Genomic DNA, 13954 nt, shown 5'->3' on the forward strand with positions numbered 1-13954 from the left:
GAATATTATGCTGATTGTAATTTATTTATTTTGTTATTCCTTGAGTGCATCAATTATTTACTTTGCACAGAGCAGAATAATTAATGCAAATCATAGTGGTGGTCTGTTCGAAACTGAAAACGCTCAGTGTAATAGTTCTTACCATATCACATTTAAAATTATATTCTGTATACTACAGCAATGAATGTTCAACCAACTAAAAAGGAAATGTGCTACGCACCAAACAAGTCATCTCTGGCCAACGCATAGAGAATGCGTGAGGCTCCGATGAGATTGCTCATGGCTGCTGAAAGGGTGGAGGAGTAAACTCCAATGGTGACAAAGGGGTTCCAGATGTTGATGTCTCTCAGAAAACTGTAATCTTTTTGAAGCAGCACCCTGAAAGGAAAACAAATAGCTTTCAGTATCTTTATATCACCCAGAAACCTCAATCTCACATTTGTATTTGCACATTTAGCACAATTGAATATTTATTGTATTTTCCGAACGATGTTAACTGTTTTGTTAAGCGCTTTGTTAGAGCTGCCGCTGTTGTGAAATAAATCAGCATGTATTGTACATGTATTGTATAAGACGCACCTAAAAGCATTCAGTTTTCTCAAAAGCTGACAGCGGGCCTTATAATCCGATGCACCTAATATATGGATCAATATTCTGATTTCTTGGATGTGCGCTTTGTTACAGCTGCAGCACTCGTGAAAGCTCTATATAATTAAAGCTGTATCATTTTGTATTGCATTGTATTCCCTTTAGCATATTTCCATCAGTTGATGCATCAAGAAACCGCAGCCACAATTGTAGCTTCTATTCTACGCGCCATATAATGCCTGCTGTGTGCCCTATATATGAAAGCAGTTTTAAAATAGGCCATTCATTGAAGGTGCGCCTTATTCTCTGAAGCACCTAATAGTGCTGAAAATACGGTATTTTTTTTTCTACCTGTCCTGTTCAGCTGCATGGTCAAAAGTCTGAAATCCTCCCTGTGGTACGGATAGATTGTGATCGTTTCAGCTAGCACCAATTCACATGAATTCAAACGGTACAATTTTTTTCGATTCTAAATCACACTGTGCCACTGCAGGACTAGAAGGGTTGGAGATTTTCCATGCTGATCCTGAATGCGAGAGGGTCTAATTTATTTTATTTTTTTAATTGAAAGCAACATGGTGAAAATTTCCCACTTTGTCACATTTTATTTTTTGTTCTGCCATATCTAATAGTGAATGACGCTGTGATTGTTTTTTTTTAAACATATATTTGTTACATTTTTTTCACACTACAATTGGTCAACAGTAGCTTTAGGAATGGCAGGGGAGAAAATTATACCTTCAACTGTTCAGACAATTCTGCATTGAGCGATTTCACATTTAATAGTACAAAGCATATCTTTTTTTTCCGGCCATAAAAAGAAATAATGAACTTATGACCTTCACAGTGAGGATCAAAATCAAGAAGCTCAAAAGGTGGTGCGTTATTTTAAACTCATTTCTTGTCGGAGCAAAATAGTTTTTCTAATGAAAATGCACAGAGAGCAAAGTGATGATTGTTCTGCCACGGTGCCTAATGATGATCTCCTGTAAAGGACTCACTCCAGAGAGAACAACTGTGACTAAGCGTGCACGAGTGTGGCTGTGCTTGCGCGTATTAGCGCACAAGATGCTGCTCCCAACATGGAGGCAGTGCGATCAGAGATGAAAAAACAGCAGGATGTGCATGATTACCGCTGGCTCCCCACCTCCTTCCAATACAACACAGCCAGAGAGCTGAATTACAGTGTGAAGCCTTTCTCACTCTCTCCTGATCCCTCTCAATCTCTTGTGGTGTTTCGAAACATGCATGTGTGCAGGTGCAAACACACGCACACAGCCAAATTTACCTGTATTCTGACATTCACAAAAATATGATTTGTTTTTCTCATCACGGGTCAGTTGTTCTACCCATAAATTGTCACTAAATGTTTGTAAAGTATGTTTGTGTAACATTTGGCACACGCTCCCAAACACATCCATGCATTTCCTTCCAACATTATCTCCTCCTGCCTCATAAGCATGCTTTCGAAACATGTTCGCCGCCGTTGATCTCTGACTGATCTTTCTCGCAATGCTTTCTTTGTTCAGCGTTTTCACGAAAACCAGTGTCCATTTTATCCTGATCTCGTTCTTTCTTGCCTGCTTGCTGTGGCAATTAAGAGGCTCATCACGTCAACTTTAAGGTCCACTGATTTTAATAGTTCCCACCATCATGGCCCCACTTAGTCTTATTCACTCGACTCGAAGAACTGAGCACACTATTTTTATACAAGTGGCAAACACAAAAACGACCATGTTGTGCAGCATCTACTGTGGATGAACTAAAATAAACAAACAAAACAACACATGTGGACGCACCACATATGGACGTGCAGTGCCTTGGGTCAAGTGTGAACATAATCCTCAAAATCGCGGTGCACAAAAATCTGATTGTGTGCCTACAAATGCTACAATGGACATGAAAATAGGCCTGCGTTGTCAAATCAGAAATGTATAACAGGGTAAATCGGCATCAGACTCGGAAGTCTTGATGTGCCATGGCATATCTAAATCTCAAAGAAATTCTAGACTCTTTTTAGATGTATTTGAGAAATTCTTCATGATAGCTCAGCAAGAAGATCAAAAACAAAAACACAATAAATGTGTGTAAATTAGTCAATCACATTACTGCTTTTTGTCACACAATACGCCATAAACATTGTCCAAACAAAGTGTAATAACTTAAGCCAGATTATTTTTTTTAAATGTGTACTCCAAGATATATAGTGGGAACGAAGACAAAAGTAATAATTCAAAGTTTCTAGTCCGGAACACATCTGTCCAGACATCCATCCATTTTCGAATCTGGTTATCCTGACAAGGGTCGTGGGTGTGCTGGAGCCTATCCCAGCTGTCTTTGGGCAGTAGGCGGGGGGGGGGGGGGGGGGGGACACCCTGAACCGGTTGACAGCCAATCGCAGGGCTCACAGAGAAGGACAACCACCTGCGCTCACACTCACATCGAGGGACAATTTAGAGTGGTCCATTAACCTGCCATGCATATTTTTGGATTGTGGGAGGAAGCCGGAGTACCTGGAGAAAACCCACGCATCCATGGAGGGAACATGCAAACTCCACACAGGAAGGCCGAAGCCAGAATCGAACCCTGCACCCCCTGCACTATGAGGTCGACATGCTCACCAGTCGACCTCTGGGCCGCCCCGGTCCGGAACACAGTTGCAACAAAATGATCCTCACTTAAGTGTGAACCATGATCATGGAATTAAGGGTCTGTGTTAATGGCCCACAGAGGTGTGATGTTTGGGGTAAAATTGCTGTACTCATTATTGGTCTATCTGACGTGCAGTCAGGGTCAAATAAATCTTGAGAAGCTTGAGAAAACTGCCTTTCAAATAACAGCTTATAGAATGGGTGACAATGATCATAAATGCTATGTTTGAGTGAAAGACACATAAGATTCGAGAGGGGTATAAGGCTGCAGTTCCAGTATACGGTCCATGTGTTAGGTGATACGACAAAACGATAGATGGAACCCAGAGTATGTTTCATAATTTGGTGTTAATTCAGTGCCAATTGTATTGCTTATTACTGTGAGAGCCTGGATAGTTGCCATCGATTCAATTACCGGTATACATATGAACAAAGCGCTGACATCTGAATAAAGAGGGCAGAGAGTGACAGAATAAAGGAGCTTGCATCGGGTAGAGAGGAAATAAAGCAAAATGACTCAAAGGGAGCGACAGAGACTGTACGCCTGATTGTTCTCACTCCTTATGGCTTTCTACTTCCTTCAATGCTTTTGTTTGCCATTCATTTCTACACCCTCATTTGCTCAGTGATGTATATCTATATTTTTTTTCATCGATCATTTAATATGTTTGAGATTTTGAAAAAGTATTCACAACTAAGGGCTGGAGGTAATTCACAGTGCGTTTTTCAGATAATACAATACAAGCCGCGCTCAATCTTATGCAATTCCCGTGGTCTCGGCTCATTCGGGCACGGCCATCCATCAGAAAAACTGACATAACGATTCAGAATCATCGAGTTTAATGAACATGGAGAAGAAGGCTTCAGAATCTGAGATGACTCCATCTTGAACCTCACTCAAATGCTCATTATGTGAACAATTGTGTCTCTCCAAAACGAAAATGAATGTCCTGTAAATCAATATACCCATTTTCTGCAAGATACAAGGCTGAATTTCTCTTGCTACGGCGGACAGGTTTTTACCCATTAGCGCAAAGTGTTACCAAACAGAGTCAATACAGTCAATGCTGCATTTCACTTTAAAACACACAAATGATCCGTTTCCTTTTTAACATCTTCAACAAATTTTATTTCGTATGTGTATAGCAGCAAATTGTACTTTATCATCTCGAAACATTTTCATTGCGCAGCGATGCAATTCAACATGCAACATAATAAAAAACAATTGTTTCATGGCTGTGCATTTCGGAGTTTAAAGTGGCTAACTAGGAATAAGACAAATACCAGATTGAGATGAGAATGTTACAGAAACAAATATGAGTTTAAGATAAGTTAAACTGGGTAGAAAAGTAGCTCAATAACGCACTGAAAGGAATGGAAAGCGGACACCTCACAGGACAACCCCGTGTTGTGCTGCAAGCCGCAGACATCTATGTCAAGGAGGTTGTGAAACTCGCGAGCAGCTGTCTGCTTTTTGATGGACCGCTAGCTGGTGAGACTAGTGAAACAATAAGAATAAATCATCTGTGGTTCATATGTCGTATTTAAACAGGTAATGACCCACCTCTTCTCTGAAACGTGACGCGACGTACATGTGAATAAACAAATGAACACCTGCGGGCAAACCCATGCGAGGAACGCTATGTCGCATCTTACTTTTTGTCCGTTGTGCACATAGCATTCGGGTGACTTGACACTAAAAGATGGCGTCACATACCCGTGGCCATCGTGTTGACAAACAACCATCCATGCTCACATTCACACCTAGGGACAATTTAGAGCATTCCACCAACCTGCCACAAATGTTTTTGGAATGTGGGAGAACACGAGTACCCAGAGAAAACCCACACAGGCACGGGTAGAACATGCAAACTCCAGACAAAAAGCCCGGAGCTGGAATCGCACCCTGCAACTGTAAGTCCGACGGGCTAAGCACCTGGAATGTGGGAGAACACGAGTACCCAGAGAAAACCCACACAGGCACGGGTAGAACATGCAAACTCCAGACAAAAAGCCCGGAGCTGGAATCGCACCCTGCAACTGTAAGTCCGACGGGCTAAGCACTCGCACTGAAAGAGTTAATTACTAGCATGTTTCTGTCGACAAATCTACTTGTAACATGAGGTAACCCGTAACAATGGGTCACAAAACAAACAAACTTTTCCAAGTTAGTCGCTTGGACTATGTCGGCGTATTACAGTATCTCAGGCCTTCAATACACCACTGAGCCAAGTGCATGAAAACAAAGGCACTTGCCCTGAATTTAAATCCCTTACTGTGGGGATTTAGTGTTCATCTTTAACCCCACTTTACCATGACCTTGTAGGTACTAAAGAGTATAGCTGAGATACACCAGGAGCAAAAAAAAGAAAAGAAATACAGGCAGATAAAGTAGTTGCAGAGCGTAAAAGAGACATAAGGGGAGGATTGTAGGAGGCAGAGAGATAGAGCGAAAGTGAAAGATAAATGCTCTCAAGGGAGTTGACTGTGGTTAAGGATTATTAAATGGAATCAATAACTAACAAGGCCTCTGTGTGTACACACACACACACACACACACACACACACACACACAGCCATGTGCATGCACACACACCGGTAAGCACACACATTTTTACATTCCACTCATGGTCTCTTTAAGGAGTCTGGAGTATTTGCTTTCTCTTGCTAAACCATTCAAATGCACTCTCCACATTTTACGCATTAACTGTGGTTTCAATTATTTTCCACATTTGGCAATTTGTTTTTGCCTCCCTGACAAACAGGGACAACATTGCTGGTTCAATTGAATTGAAGAAAAAATTATTATTAAAAAAATGCGGAAACCTAAAGGTCTGCACATTTTATCGGAACTGATTGAAGGGCTATGGATGAAGGTGAGAGAGTCAAGAGAGAGAACTCAGACTCCAGAGGCAGTGAGTACAGTTTGCCCATGACGAATGAATGCATAGGTGCAGAATTGTTAATCAGTGCTTTATAATTAATTTGCTGATCGTTTCAAAAGATTGTGTGTAGCAAAATATTAAGTTATGGGTACCATCCTTTTTGTCCTGTCAGGCTTCATGTCTTAATTTTTCCAAATAAATCTGAACCACCCAAATACATTTTCATTAGTTACTGTAATTTTCATCAAATTATTATTATTATTATCATCACATTTCTTAAATTATTTCAGATGAATGGTAGGTTAATGGAACACTCTCATTGGCCCAATGTGTCGTGAGTGTGAATCGTTATTTCTCTATGTGTGCTCTACGATTGGGAACCAGTTCAGGGTGTAGATAGCCTATTGCCCGAAGACAACTGGGATATGCTCCAGCACACCCGCGACCCCCGTAAGGGTAAGCTGGATAATGGATGGATCAACAAAGCGCAACTTATTTGATAGACTCACTAAACATAGGAAGTGATGTTTGATGATTATATTTTTGTAATTGTAATGACAATATCTTACGTCTAATGAACATAACATTTAAAATTGAATAACAGCATATAAGAAACAAAAAAAACATTTAGTAATTACATAATAAGTGGTTATTTTTCATTGAATACGTATTTTACTTTTTGAATGAAACTGCTGAAATAAACGTAGCAATTTTTTAAAGATGCATCGATACAGTAAATGCCTGTGAAATAATGTTTTTCATAAAAAGCAGGTACTGTTTCGTAGATTACATTTTAAAATATGTTTATATTTGGATATGGATACTGTACACCAAATTTTTGCAATTTAGATCAACCTTAACCTGAGAAAAGATACCAACAATATGTTGTTTCTAAATGAAAAGACAGCGACTTTTTTCCCCCCTGCGTATGATAGATTGTTTGGATTACAATTCACATTTAGCACTTGTCTTGGATAGAATATGAGGCACTCATCAATCACCATGAACATAAATCATTTAAACGTCATGCTGCCTATCATGGAAAACACATAATCAATGGGCTGGCAAACAATTTTTAAAAGCGAACATCTCAACGCGTCACCTAAATCCACTGCACTTCATCACACCATCTCATTCTCTGACTCGGGAACCGTAGAAGACAGGACATGTTACTGAAGGCGTGGTCTGTGCTCGGGCCATGGTAGCACCCCTTAATCAAAAAAAGAAAATGATAAAAGCAAAACACCAAAGAAGGCCTCACAGGTAGACATCTCCAGTATGTAGTGCAGGGGTGCCCATTACGTGGATCCTGATCTACCGGTAGATCTAAGACGGGTCCAAAGTAGATCCGAGGTGTGTCAAGGAGAGAAAAAAAACAAAAAAAAACATTTGTGTGTTTTTGTTAGTAAAATATTTTTTGTGTTAATGTACGCTGCCCCCTAATCATCCTGTCAGTCTCATTTTCACCCAAAAATATTTTTAAAATAAAATAAAGCAGGTAAATCTTGAATTTACGGTGGCGCGGGATTACGTCACCGGAAGATGTTAGCGCTCAGCAGTCTGCAATTGCCGCTCGTGAGCACACACATCAGTGTGTGTGTGTGTGTGTGTGCGCGTGTGTGCGTGTGTGCGTGCGTGCGTGCGCGCGCGCACATGCCGGTAAGGGTAGATCCGGGGAGGTTAGTTGATCGAAAAGTAGATCTTCGGTCCAAAACGTTTGGGCACCCCTGATGTAGTGGCTAAAGAGGGGTAAATAAAAGAAGGGAGGAGGACTGTGAAGGATGTGGGAAAATATGCTACATAGGAATAGAAAGGATGGAGGAGAGCAAGAGAGAAGTCAACAATTTAGCAGTTTGTTGATGGTGTCAGGAACATGCGCCAATTCTGGAAAACGTGACATTTTGGTGGCTGTAAAATTAGGAAAGAAGGAAAAAGAGTGTGACTAATGCACACGTTTAAATCAAACAAACAGCATGTTGAACAAATCGAGTTTGCCAGATAAGACAAAAACATAAAATAAAGTTAAAAGCAACTATCGATTTTTGAGTCAATGGTCTTCCCCAAAGCACGTTGTCTCACATAGTTTGCACTTAGACACAAGCCCCCTACTATATGAGCCAGGATCCAAGATTATAATCAGACATTCCTTTTCCAATACATTGAACAGAGCTAATACAGTTAGAATACATTAAGGTGATGACTTGGGCATAGCATTTCTTGACTAGGAAGGTATTGGCATGCAGCAAAGAAAATTCCATACTTTATCTAAGATGCTGAATTCATTCTTTTTTTAGGAAAAGTGTGAAGTCTGAATTTTACGAGATATAACATCTTTGCAGTGAATGACAGACAAAAAAAGTAACAAACATCTTAAAAACAACGTGACTTAGTCAAAGTTAATGGGTTATGTATACGCCCGCCACACAGCATCACACAATTGAGGTTGATAAAATATAACAGAATAAAATACCACCCTCCAAAAAAAACCTGAATAAAACTGATTAAAATATAAATCATCCAGGGGATGATTCATATTACAAAATATAGGTACATACAAGCACAAAAAAGACGATAGCTGAATATGGCACTCTGTATAACACATGACTGTTGTCATGATGTCGAAAGACAAATATTAAAAATTCTGTTTCTTTGTGGATTTTGGATGGAAGAAAGGTGTACATTTCTTTCCATCCAAAACTGTTGTACTTTTTAGAACACTAATTGTTTCAGATGAAGTAATTGCAACCACCTGGGAAGGACCAATTGTTGCTTGGACCTGATTGGCCTGAAGCTCAAGTGAACTCTCTTTAAAAGAGGAATGAGGAAGTCACTGGGGGCCGGACAACTTGGAAAGCAGTGCTACGCGTGGGCTGCTCAAAACTGGTGAACTGTCACTCCAGAAAATAAAGAAAACTGGAAAATCTCCTTCCTGAATCCTGGCTGAATTGCCTTTTTATTCTTTTTCACCTATCCTGCTGTTTCGCCGCACAGCAACTGTGTTGCATGCATCAGGAAAAATAGACCATATTAATGCATTGCGTAATAACGCCATTGGATTTTTCCCAGTAGATGAAAGGAGGTAATTGTGTGAAGTCATCAAACACTCAAATTAAGTGAAGCAAATATGCATAGACATTTTGGTAACGTGACAACCCGAAGTATTACTTGAAATAATGTAAGCATACATACAGTTATAGAAATTGTGCGTTATTGAGCATGGGAAAAGAATGCTCTGGCATCCACATAGCGAGTTAGCAAATAAACATACCTGTGTACATTTTGGGAGCAAACATTCACATGGAAACCTTTGCTCTTTTTGCATGGAAACGGTGCAGCACCAGGCGGGGCTACCCCCGTAGAGCATTCACACATACAAAGTTACACCAGTGTAGCCCCTGAAAACAGCTTAAACCGGAGGAAATTTAACCCTGTTCAAGGGGGTGGTTTAAAAATGTGCTCCGGAGCAAATGCTCATTTGCAGGTCAGTACAGATGTTAAATGGTACATGTGAACGCTACAGGGGTAGACTCGTGACACATGAGAAGAGTTGATTACATACGGGTAGAATGCATCACTTTCGTGCTCTGTTACTTCCGTCATCTTTCCTTTTGTAGGAGACTGGACTGTCTCTGAGTTGTTTGTGTAGTGTGTTCCTCTGTTGTGTCTTTGCTCCGATTTAAGATATATCGCAACAAAATACGTCGGTGCAGCACCGATGCAAATGTGTGCCATGTGGACACCCCTATAGTCATGCTGTTATACTGAAAGCAGTGGTTCTTAACCTTGTTAGAGGTACTGAACCCAATCAGTTCATGTGCACATTCAACGAACCCTTTATTAGTGAAAAATAAAAATGTGATTTTTTTTAATGCATTTATTTTAAAAAAAAAGAATCACAATTAGTAGAAGTATAAAGTATAATTTTTTTTTAATTGTGCACAAAATGAACCAGCCAGTGATGGCCAAGCGGGTGTATCATAACTACCGGTAATTGACATGTTGAGTCCGGTGGTCTTAACCCCTATGACAGAGGCTCTGTCAAACGCCTGAGACTGATTGACTGAACCCCTGGGGTTCTATCAAGCACATGTTAAGAACCACTGACTTAAACATCGATATTGCCAACAATGGTCTAAAGACACTAAGCATTAATGCAAACCTTATTGATCTTATTACTGGGGGCTCTAATAGAAAAAGGAGTATGCGCATGACTTCCAGAAAGATTTTTTCTCTTTTCTCGATGCGGTTTACTTGAACTTTTTTTTTCACCCCCTTTTCAAAACATTCATTACCCCCCTTGCATTATAAAATATCTTTCACATCTTGGGAACTTGTTGCGCTGTGGGCGGGCGTATTAACAAGCCGAAGAAGTTGAATTTGTTTGAATGTTTTGAAATGGCAACATGGACGAGGAGATTTTGTTGTGCTTTCAGCAAAATGAGGAAGACAGAAGAACAAGTTGTTTGAAGAGACCCCTCTCAACCTTGTACCTGTGCTCCATTTCATTTTGTGTACAAAGCACGGCGCCACACTGACACTGAACTTTGTGCTAATGTGCTTGCAATCTGGAGAAGAGTCGCAGGTGCCAAGTGCCACAATAACATCAGGTATTGTGTGTGTGTGTGTGTGTGTGTGTGTGTGTGTGTGTGTGTGTGTGTGTGTGTGTGTGTGTGTGTGTGTGTGTGTGTGTGAGAGAGAGAAAGACACGACACGTATTTGTCAACCTCTGAAATTACTTGAAGGATCGCCGCAATATTTTGGATTTTATGGACAGTAAGCGTTTTTTTTTTCATGGTACTGATCTGCCTTCAAGCTTTTCATATTGCTCATTGCCTCTCGTCTGAAGCGACAGAGTTCAGAAAGTCAACACGTGATCGTACCTTTTCCCTGGCCTCTTTTTTTTTCATGTCATCCTCCTTCTCAGCTACATTAGCAGAAAGCGAAATTGAAATGTTCTCTCTTCTAAGATCCAGCTGGCGTTCTGATATTGTTAAAGTCTGCAACTGTCATTGAAAGTGGGCTTGCACAGTTTCCATGTAAACAAATCGTCGGTTTTCCAACACTGGATGGCACCGACCTTTTTCGTGCAAAAGCTCATGAGGTGTCAGAATAAGGTGAATAAACATATATGCACTTATCGAAACTGGATCTCAATGGATATTGACATGGATGACGTTCATGGAGAAAAACATTCTGTAAGCAATGCATAACATTAACTTCATGATAGTGGGAATGGCCAGTAATTGATTTCGATGACTGGTATCAGGAGCAAGCGGTCGATACCTTGAAGTAATCCGTCCCGCCGAAGATTGGTGCAAAATTAAGGTTTAATTGCATTCATTTCGTTTGGACTTGTAATGACAAGTATTTCAACACGAGGTGGCGCAGTTACTTCAAGTTGCAGAGCACAGGGAGGGGAAGACGAAGAAAGAGAGAGAGAGTAATGACCATGGAAGGGAAAGTGATATGTATCTGATTAAACGACGCGGGTAACAAAGTACGAAACATTCAGGAGACGCCTGGAGTCGGAAAGACTCAAATCTAAGAGACAGGGAGGCGATTCTTACTCAGTCCAATTCTGGCAATTTCCATGCACAGAGTGAATTGCTTGTGGCTCGAGTAAATGAACATTTCCTCGAATGGTTTGATTGTTATCATGTTAAAAACTTTACGCAAACTGGATTGCTAATAAGAGTCGGAGAGCAGTCAAATGTGTAGAGCGTGAACAACAGGGGGCTCAGTAAACATCCTTGAGGAGAACCGGTGCTGAGTGTGATGGTGGAGGATAATGTTACATTATTACTGGCATACAAAGACATTGTGCTATCTTCTTTATTTTCTATTTCTAACTTTTGGCCCGGCCCTCCACAATATTTTCTGCTTCTCAGTTGGCCCCCAGGGAAAATAATTGCCCACCCCTGAAGTAAGGTCTTAATCAGCCCAAAACAGCACATTGTATCTGTACTCCCCCATTCTAAAATGGAAATAATCACAGTGGCATGCTTCACTGTGTCTTTTAGTTATGTCACAAAATGTATAACCTTATAGTTTGAGGTGCATTTTTTTCAATGAAATAAACATGTGACATGGCCAGGGAAAGTGTGGAAGTGTGCAAATATTGAACACCAAGCTAAAATTATGGTAAACTCAATTGAAATAGAAAGAGCGTATGAAACCAAGTTTCTCGGATTAGTAATAGACTCAAAACTATGTTGGAAACCACATATCGATAACGTAAAAAGAAAAATAGCCAAGACCGTACGGATCCTCTACAAAACCAAGGAAGTGCTAAATAAGAGATCTTTGTACACATTATACACTTCATTATTATTACCATACATGACCTACTGTGTGGAAATATGGGGAAATGCCTGCAAAACAAACACACTCCCTATTCTCAAACTACAAAAAAAAGCAATTCGAATTATTAATAGATCAAAATATACGGAACCCACAAATCCACTATTTATCAAATTAAATACGATGAAATTTTATGGCCTGGTTGACTTTAAAATCACCCAATTAATGTACAAAGCACACAATAACCTGCTCTGCCAAAACATTCAGAAGGTTTTCGAAATTCGAGAAAGCAACTATGAATTAACAGGTACCAACTTATTCAAAAAACTCAAAACAAGAGCAAACATCAAGCAAAGAATTGTGTATCTAGCAAATGTGTTAATCTGTGGAATAATCTCGAAACGGACCTGAAAATGAGTAAATCGCTTGCTGAGTTCAAAAACAAATTCCAAAAAATAGTACAAATAACCTACATCAATCAGAGTTAAAATGATAAATTCTAAACATTAAATATAATGATAAATCAGAACTAAGTTGATAAATAGAGAAAGGTATTGAAATATCCATTATGAATACAAGAGAAAATTGACACGAGTGCCAGGGTGTGGATGTATATAATCCCGATACAAACCAAAAGTTGTAAAAATATCACGGTTAAGGGTAAAGTATGAGCCTTAATGGAGACTTCTTCTTACTTTTTTCTTTTCTGATTGATATAAAAATGATTTAGTAGATATAAACACAAAACGGGGTAGGACTAGATACGTTTTTTACTTCATCCTACTCCCTTGAACATAATAACTGTGTTGAATGAAGACTGATTTCTTTCTTTTTACTTTTTTATCTACATTATTTTCTGTCAAACTATTACTGTATACGTTTTATGTTCAATAAACAAACAAACAAACAAACAACAGGAGAATGAGCTTGATTCATTCCTCTAAAAAACAGAATGAATAAAACATTAAGTGTAGAGCCAATAGAATACAAGCAGACAGAAGATTGAGCTAAATGTAATGCAAAAAATAGAGATATTACAAAAAAGTGAAAAGTAGATGCATTGTATGTGTGGGTCTGTCATTAATTTTAGCCGATGAGAGACAATTCAAGGGATATGTGGGCTGAACAACATCCCCAAGGCTGCATGTCAGAGATAGTGCAACAAAAGAAAGCCCAGCAGATTCAGACTAATATAATTATCAAGTAATTTATTAATAGAAAAGCTTCTGTAGCACAAGGCGGATTAGCCCACAGGTCACTGATGCACAACAACATTCTGCAGCCGAAAACACATGCATAGTGTTTACCCTCACCAAATACACACTTTGCATGACATGAGGAGGAATGGCAGACTGGAAAAAAAATGAATGTTTAAAAAATATGTCAGCCAAAGAGTTTGACAATAGTTGCTACTCAGAGTGGAAGTTAATCATAAATATACAGTACAACAAAAAATTGATTTCATATACAACTTTGTCTTGTGCTTTGACTGGTCGGACACACACACGCACTTCATAAAATGGGACATAG

The 13954-nt window shown here is 39.6% G+C and overlaps 1 protein-coding gene across 1 annotated transcript in view; it reads right to left on the reverse strand.

Moving 5' to 3' along the window:
• zgc:153039 (uncharacterized protein LOC767698 homolog) overlaps positions 1-13954 on the reverse strand; it is a 61489-nt gene that overhangs the window by 28088 nt on the left and 19447 nt on the right. The window contains exon 7 of the mRNA XM_052078863.1: positions 221-378. Within this exon, the coding sequence (XP_051934823.1) occupies positions 221-378 (158 nt within the window). The remainder of the gene's footprint in view (positions 1-220; positions 379-13954) is intronic.

Source organism: Hippocampus zosterae, chromosome 10 (genome assembly GCF_025434085.1).
Source record: "Hippocampus zosterae strain Florida chromosome 10, ASM2543408v3, whole genome shotgun sequence".
Lineage (NCBI taxonomy): Eukaryota > Metazoa > Chordata > Actinopteri > Syngnathiformes > Syngnathidae > Hippocampus > Hippocampus zosterae.